General features: G+C 36.7%; 1 protein-coding gene across 1 annotated transcript; it reads left to right on the top strand.

The window, feature by feature from the left end:
- The first annotated feature begins 1,000 nt into the window (after positions 1-1,000).
- LOC135624755 (chlorophyll synthase, chloroplastic-like) lies at positions 1,001-8,107 on the top strand. Its single transcript, XM_065128675.1, has 15 exons — positions 1,001-1,210; positions 1,296-1,355; positions 1,453-1,543; positions 2,824-2,911; positions 3,955-4,040; positions 4,119-4,205; positions 5,291-5,356; positions 5,457-5,540; positions 5,644-5,705; positions 5,810-5,885; positions 5,964-6,026; positions 6,124-6,205; positions 7,218-7,294; positions 7,573-7,620; positions 7,722-8,107. Exons 1-15 carry the CDS (start codon positions 1,110-1,112, stop codon positions 7,782-7,784), a joined length of 1,134 nt encoding a protein of 377 aa, XP_064984747.1. The 5' UTR covers positions 1,001-1,109; the 3' UTR covers positions 7,785-8,107.
- The last annotated feature ends 615 nt before the right edge of the window (positions 8,108-8,722 follow it).

The following is an 8,722-nucleotide window of genomic DNA, read 5'->3' as shown; positions in this document are numbered from 1 at the left end:
AAGAAGTTGAGCATGCGGATTAGATATACAACAATAGTATCAAAATATGATATTTTACATAGAAGTAATTCAATAATTAATAAATATAGAATCGTTGAGATAATCGATAATAATTCAAAACATTAATATTTCCACTTAAAATCTATGCACATAAAGATTAAAGCAACTCAAAATGGAAGACAGTGAAAAGTAATTGTGCATTATGGAAGACCAACACTAGAAAATTACATCGAAACCTCAACCTCAACCTCGATATCTTTAATTCCTCATTTGGTACAACACACCACGTTGGTGTCTTTGTTCTCTCGTGGATCACTCCATTATTTTTATAAATATATAAATAAAATGATATTAATCAATGCAAGTAAATTACTCCCCACTTGTTGTTCTTTATTATATTTTTCTCATTTTCTTTTGTGTAATCATGACCTAAGCACCTGTGAGTGAAACTTTGTGTTAATTAATGTCACTAACACCAATGTCATGTCAACTTAAAAGAAAGTGCATCGCACTTAATAAAGAACAAGAACTTATTTACCTTGGACAGCATGATTTATAATATATATATTACATATATAATCTTCAAATAGTAAAGCTAATTAGCTTCAAAATCCAAATCTATGCGCGCTTGATATATCGAAATCGACATGAACCCAGTTCTTTACCCGACCCACGAGTGACACGTCAATATCGGAAATTTCGGGTCCCACTGGGGCGTTGTGTTTTCTGTTGAGCGGGAAACGTGGGTGCTCGGTGCTTGGTGACGAATTCCTTGGGACTCATTAAGTGTTGCCGCACCAACAAATAAAGAAAGATGACGCACGACAGAGGACACGACTACCCATCCCCCGGAGTGAGAGGAGGGATCGGTTCCGGTCGTCGCCCAAGTCGAAGCGTAAGTGGTACCACTAATTCGGGACAGCCGCTCGTGAGCAGCAAATGTGGTGGAGCAGGTTAAGGAGGCTGGTAGTCCCGCGATGCGTCACAAGTTGCGGTTAAGTTATCCGCCTTCCGCTGCTCTTTCTCCCCCATTCCATCTCCTCATCTCTGCCACTCTCAGTCTTTGCTTCGCCCCCTCTTCGCTCTTCCTCTTCCGGTCTATATAGAGCATGACTTCCGTTCTAGGCGTCGGTTCCATATCTTCCATTACGCTGTCCAATCGCAGCCCACACCGTCACCGCTCGCCGGCCGTCCGCGCATCTCCATCTTTCTTCTCTCACCACGACAACAGTAAGCGCTAGTTATCCCCCTTATCTTCCTTATAAATTGGTTGATTGGTTTGAGATCTGAACAGAAATCTTTGGGCGGAGGAAACTGACTGTGAAAGCGGCAGAGACGGATGCCAATGAAGGTTCGTAATGGATGGTACAACTGCTGTTGTTTCTTTTTCGCGTCGATTTTACTATTAAGAGAAAAAAAAAGCTCTTCGTTGATTTTGTGATGCAGTTAAAGCTGGGCGCCCGAGAAGGCGCCAGCGAGCAGCGACGCGGGAGGTTCGAGCTTCAATCAGCTTCTTGGTATCAAGGGTGCAGCACAAGAGACGGTAAGCCTTTTTCGATTGGTCAAGATCGCTCCCTTTTGCCGATGGTTACTGGGGGTTAGTGCTGTAGAAATTCGCTTGATAATGTGTGGGATGGATTAGTTCAACGACCTGAATGTTTCGAACAGAATTTACTGAACACAATATTCTTTTTGGTAACAGATTTAGGTACAAGTTTGTAGACTTGGTATTGTCGACCATTTTCGTCTGATGTCCTAAGCTCTTTGCAGCCGTAAGCTAATGCATTTTGTTCTTATCCATTATAGCTACATGGTTTACTTGGTAATTGTAGGCTTTTGTGGATCAAGATATGCTTCAGATTGGTAGTGTTACTGTGAGTACCTAAGAGTTGCCTTTAGAAGAGGTTGTAGTGTGAACATGTACATGGATGTTCTAACCTGAGAGGATTTGTTTTAGTGTGTGGTGAGAGCAAGTACATGAGATGTTACTCTTTGAGTAATGCTCATTGATTGTGAGAATTGTGTATGGAAATGCTGTTAATGCACAGACCATAAGTGTAATTGTATAAAGTTACAATGGAAGAAAGAAATGAAGAAAAATAAAGAGATGCTGTGAAAGAATATTTTGATAGTAACTTCTATTCTTCAATATTGGTGGTTTTTTTTAAGAACAATAGCTTGTAAAAAAAAGTGTAATTAATGGGAAAAAAACAAATGATATAAAAAAACAGTACAGAAAGGATTTCAGGAAAGACATAGTCCGTAAGTGCTTAATAGTTTTTTTAAAGTGAATTCCCATCATATCATGACAGAATTTTTTGGAAGAACATCTCAACATACATCTGAGATCTCCTTCTTGCATTCATGCCCATAGAGGGATATGATGGTGCTTTCTTCAACACTGTAGCAACAACAAAGGCTAGATAACATTGTACGAAAGAAAACTGAGGGCAAGCCAATCTACAATGGAGCCTAGGAGTTCCCTTTTTAAAATCTTTTTCCAGATGATGAAGTGACCATGATGATCTTTATTTTCCAAAAAACTAATTGGAAGAAACCATCCACAATACTTAATAAATGGCCCATTTTATCATTAAATATAATAAAAATCAGACTAAAGTAAATGGCTAGTTGGATTGGAATTTTTGAGTTTTTCCATTTTTTTTCCCAATAATAGTGGTCGAACCATGCCGATTCCTTTGTACAGTTAATGATCAGAAAGATGAATGACTTAATTTTATTATCTCATCTTACTTCTATATTTTACCTAGATTGCTTTTTGTGCTTTATTATCATTGTGCTGAGTACCTCAGTAAAACACAGAATAAATGGAAGATACGTCTTCAACTTACAAAACCAGTCACTTGGCCTCCGTTAGTGTGGGGAGTGGTTTGCGGAGCTGCTGCTTCTGGTAAATACACTTATTTTTGAGACATTTATGGTTGATATCTTGTATCAGTTTGTAAAATCCCTTCATTCTCTTCTTGGAACATAAGTTACCATGAACCTGTAAATTGGATATATCATGTTCATCTCCTTCTAGTAATAGCAGCATGAACCTAAAATATTTTTGATTTAACATGAGCATCTGATTGGAGTGGCACTTAAGTTATTTATATCTGTTTATCTTTAAAAATGTAGGTGCAATTGAACTTATCATATGATAAGGGTTGCTGAAATGTGCTATGTTAAAGGAAGCAAGTACAGAAGCCATCTAAAATATCAGATGCAAACCTATAAAAGATGATCCATTCATGAAGTTCTCTTCCTAGGAGGCTTTTAGCTGGTTTCCATGGTTTATGGGGTTTCCCAGTGTGTATATCAGATCATCTTCCACATGGTTATGCATGTCTTCCATCACTAGAACTCATCTTCCTTGTCCCCTACACATTTGTTAAAAAGTGAGATAATTGTTTCTTATTATATTGGATATCAAGGAGGAAGACTTTAGTCATATCTTAAAATAGAAATCAGAATAACTTCTAAGGACGAGTTTGTAAAAATTGTCTCATCACCTTTTCTTAGGGTGTTGATGGGGTCTACAAAGTGCATTTTGAGTTTTTTTTCCCTTTTTTTCCTTTAAGAAGCAAACATAAATAATACATTGCAATGTTTTGCTTCTTTAAGGTTATTTTCTTCAACTTCATTTAAGGGACTTCCTCTTGTGCAAGATGCTTAACACAATAAAGGCATCACCTTTAGACAAGTTATTCAGATTCTCGGTAAATGTTGGGAAACCTGATTTTTTTTTTCCTCCATATTGCATGACATCACTGAAGTAGGTCAGATACTGTTTATGTGCTTTAGCAACATTTTTTTGCAATCAGGTTTTCAGGTCTTTGCAGAATATTGGATTTTATTTTTAAGAAAGATTTCATATAAGAAATAGCATCTGTAATATGCATCTTCTAGTGATGATTTTCCTTTACATTAACTTCAATGGTTAATTTTCAGGAAATTTTCACTGGAATATTGAAGATGTATCTAAAGCTATTGTCTGTATGATGATGTCTGGACCATGTCTAACTGGATATACACAGGTATGCTGAGGATTGAGAACTTTCTGAAACCAAAATGTTCTGATTTTTGCTTATCAGCAATGAACTTGTTGTTTGTAGACACTTAATGACTGGTATGACAGAGAAATCGATGCAATTAATGAGCCGTATCGTCCTATTCCTTCAGGAGCTATATCTGAGGGCGAGGTATATTTCTTGAAAACCAAATATCTTGCTTTCATTTGCGAGACCTACTTTTTGAAGATCCTTGACCAAGGAGAAGAAGATAAACTTGTTTCCTTCTATTGTTTGTCAGGTTGTAGACAAGATGTAGTTTGTTGGATGATCATCAACTAATAAAAACATTCTACAAATGTTCTTTACCTTAATTAATTTTACTAGTATATCTTCAAACGCATCAATGTTCAGCCAACTTTGTGAAAGGAAAGGGATCTTTGGCCTTGGAAACAAAGATATCCAGCACTATAATCCTGAAATAGTGAATCATTATCTGAATGGGTTGCTTTCACGAGATGTGGAAGTAGGAAACAGAAGCACTACCGATTCTTCTTTTAGACAAATGAGAATGAAACCACAGAGTTAGCAATGATTTATGGCAGTGCTGTACAGCCTATAGTAGCCCCCAAAGAACTCAACATATTCTGAGGGCAGGAATCTTTCATGGATAAGAGACCCTTAACCCTAAAGAAACTTAGAGGTTTTGTCATGTCTGGTGACATTTCTAGAGGCAACTAACAAGGAAAAGGGAGCTGCTTTCTACTGGTCTCAAGAAGATACATTTAAGATCCTACTTTCAGTAGTTATATTTGTAATTCAAGCTCCCCATTGTGGTTCATTGTCACCAAGAAACTAATCCCAGGCCAATTAGTGTATATGTCATTAAATTCTTGTACTTCACTGTCTCCTTTATTTATCCTTTCTCTATCTTTGCCGACTTATAACAACCAACAACTTATGCATCAACTGTTCTGGTGGCCTGCTGGTTTACAAAAAAAAACAATCAGATTGGGATCTTAACTCCCTTTTCTTTACTTTTGCTCACTACTGGTTCAAGTTAGCTTCATCTTATTTGTTTGGCTCACCTATTTCTTCTAATCATCTAGATTGTTTACATGACTTCGTTGAGAGAAGATAATATCACAATAGGCTGAACCATTGAGGATTTGAACTTTTTGCATAAGTTGTCATATCTTTTTTTAACTTCATGCACTAACTAGCAGCTGAAAGTTGAATCATAAACAGATGAGTTAATTAATGAATCTGCTTCTCAGGTTATAACCCAAATCTGGTTGCTGCTTCTAGGTGGCCTTGGATTGGCAGGCTTATTAGATGTGTGGGTAGGTATTCTTTAAATTCTTTTATATTGCGAAAATACATGGAGTACATTATTATTTTTGCTATAGTTAAAACTTAAAACCCTTAACCACTTATTTTCAGGCAGGGCACAAGTCTCCGGTCATATTTTATCTAGCTGTAGGTGGATCCCTTCTTTCTTATATATATTCAGCTCCACCCCTTAAGGTACAGACACTGCATCTCTTTTCTACTTGTGCTGTTCATGTTTTCTATTGCCGAGAACATCCTCTGAGTTTGTTAATTCTCTTGATACATCTGGGTGTTGCAGCTCAAGCAGAATGGGTGGATCGGAAATTTTGCTTTAGGGGCAAGCTACATTAGTTTGCCATGGTAAATGTGATCCTCTAATATTCGTCAATTACTTTAGCTTGTGCTGTAGTAGTTAGTTAAATTAGATTCTACTTTGAGCATACTCTTCAACTGTATGTTGACAGGTGGGCTGGTCAAGCTCTCTTTGGAACTCTTAATCCTGATATAATTGTTTTGACACTCCTGTACAGCATAGCTGGGGTACTATTGGTCATTCTGCAACTTGATATTTTGCACTTATAAGTTGATTAAATGTGACATTTTGTTCTCTTTGTTCAGCTAGGAATTGCAATAGTAAATGATTTTAAAAGCATTGAAGGAGACAGGGCTATGGGACTTCAGGTTTGTACATAGATCATATTTCCAGAAAATTAGTGTTTGGCAGACTAGACATTGATGTCAATGTATTTTGTCACTGATCTCTCTGGCACTCTGACAGTCACTTCCAGTTGCTTTTGGTATTGATACTGCCAAGTGGATTTGTGTGGGTGCTATTGACATAACACAGTTATCAGTAGCAGGTATGTTTAATTGTCTTACTATTTTTGGCTTTTTGATTCTCGTGCATTTCTACAGGGGTCTTTGGATATTTCTAACAAATATAAGATTCTGGACTTGCAACTTATTGATTACTTCCAATTTACAAGAAACATCTGGAGGCTGGTAACAGGGTAATGTACCCTCATATCTAGGCATAGAAATTTTAGCATAACTAAATAGAGTCTAACCAATAAAAAAAAAAAATAGGAAGCTTTTCAAATGGATTTTTTTTCCTGCAATTCGGTTCTGTGTACACAATACTTGTATAATGTTCTGAAGGAAACTTATCTAAGCTATTAATATTCCAAGGCAAAATGGATTATTTCCAAGATAAACAGCCAAATGACAAACAACATTAGAGATTTTGGACACATGGTACTTTACGTTCTACTCTCCCGAATTTCCATAATCGACTTTGTGTTTAATACATGTCATGTTCTTATCAGTTGCCACTTTTATTGGAGGTATGGTAAGTTTTACAATTGTGTAGGCATTGACAACAACTTTCAGCTTTACTTTAATTCGTTGGTTCAAGTTACCATTACCATCCAGAATTTCTTTACTGTTCTTATGAACAGATCAAATCTGTCTTACATTTCTCCCTATTTTGACTTGAACTTTAAATGCCATGAATTGGATTTGTGCCTATTAACAAATAGCATGCGACTTTGTCTCGAATATGCTTTGTCAAATCCATAGGTAACAAGAGTAAATCAGAGTTCAAACACCATATGAATATATAATGATTGTTATCTTGCTTGTCTGTCCTGCTTGCAATGGCAGAGTCATGGAGTTTGTTCCTTCTTTCCCGGGAGTCCTTTTTGCATCAAAACTTCCCTAACATTTGCTTCATGTAAACATTTACAGTTCCAAATAAGATCTTGGAGGAGATGAAATCAACCTGTTTCTAGCATATTTTAAAGCAATGGTGTTAGCTATAGAATTTCAAATGCAACAGTTTCTTTCATGTTCTTGGTTTGGTGGTAAGTGCAGGTTACCTGCTTGGTGCTGATAAACCATTCTATGCCTTAGCCCTGCTTGGACTGATCCTTCCCCAAGTATATTTTCAGGTAAGAATCTAGAGCACAACAATCCTTTTGTCATTAGTTCGTGAATAGAGGATTAGGGAAGATCTACTGCAATCTGAACAATCATCTACCGAAAGCATGTGAGGTTACAAGTTTCCAAGACATATTGCAATTTATTGAAAGACATAGCGATAACCTATATTGCACATTTCTCCACACGCTTTCAGTTTGACTGAAAACAGTCATGGAGACATTTCTTTTGGATGTCAGACATAGCAATGACAGTTCTTATACTGACATATACAACTTTCTCTTTGCAGTTTCAATACTTCTTGAAAGACCCTGTTAAGAATGATGTCAAATACCAGGTGATCTCTTTTTTTGCTCATGTATCTTGTCTTTCCTTTGACAACTTCATTAATACATGGAGTAACAAGATATCTCCACTATGTTCATTGTTCACAAGCAGGCTAGTGCTCAGCCCTTCCTCATTCTGGGTCTGTTGGTAACAGCCTTGGCTATCAGCCACTGATCCCAGCATCCTCAGACAGTAGTTTGCAATCTCAACTAAGTTTTCTGTGCGAGATTCCTGCTCCATAGACTAGCACATGAACATTTCTATGCCTTCATGAGCCAAATCCAGATCAGCTATTTGTGAAACCATGTCGAACATAGCAGGTCTTTGGTAGATTATGCATGTTGTACGAGGAGATGCTCTAAATGTCGAGATTCCCCTGATCGGTCCTTTTATTTTCCTCTAAGCTGTTAGATGATACTTGAATGGTTGTATCGCTTTTGCAGGTATTATTTACTCTTCCCATGCCAAGATCAGTAACATTTCTCTCTTGCACATTATATCATGTGATGAGATCAGAAGTATTTGCTTATTATAAGACTGCATACGGTAAACCTCAAATCATACGATGCATCGAACACCCATTTGTTTGTATGTTGGCATGTTTGCAATGAATCCAAGTTCGGCATTATGAAAAATTCATGCATTGGTTTGTGATTTCTTTATGAATGCAGAATGATTCACATTAGAATGTAAGTTTCTATCTATATACTAAATCCTCCCCATCCAATTCCCCATTTAAATGGGGTGAAAGAGGATAACTCGTGGATCCTTGAATCTTTCTAATTAATTTTATTTATTTATTTTAAAAAATAAAAGTATTATCAAACCTAATTAAAAATACTAAAGTATATATAATAAAAGATAAATATATTTTAAATATAAATATAATCAAAATTATCATAATTCATGAGAAATATAAGAGGAAGATGAAAGAGGATTGGGGAAAGGCATGAGGAGCAAGGGTTATAATGATCAATGAGGCGGGGTGAGTAGAGATATTATGGTAAAGAGGCAATGGTGCTGTGATGAATGGGGAAGTTGGGAAGAGGGAGAAGGGAGTATGCTATATGAAGAGAATGATGAGAAAGAGAAAGCGGGGTGAGTAGAGATAT

The sequence above is a fragment of the Musa acuminata genome, chromosome BXJ2-10 (assembly GCF_036884655.1).
Source record: "Musa acuminata AAA Group cultivar baxijiao chromosome BXJ2-10, Cavendish_Baxijiao_AAA, whole genome shotgun sequence".
NCBI classification, from domain to species: Eukaryota; Viridiplantae; Streptophyta; class Magnoliopsida; order Zingiberales; family Musaceae; genus Musa; species Musa acuminata.
This window is presented reverse-complemented; position numbering and strand designations above follow the sequence as displayed.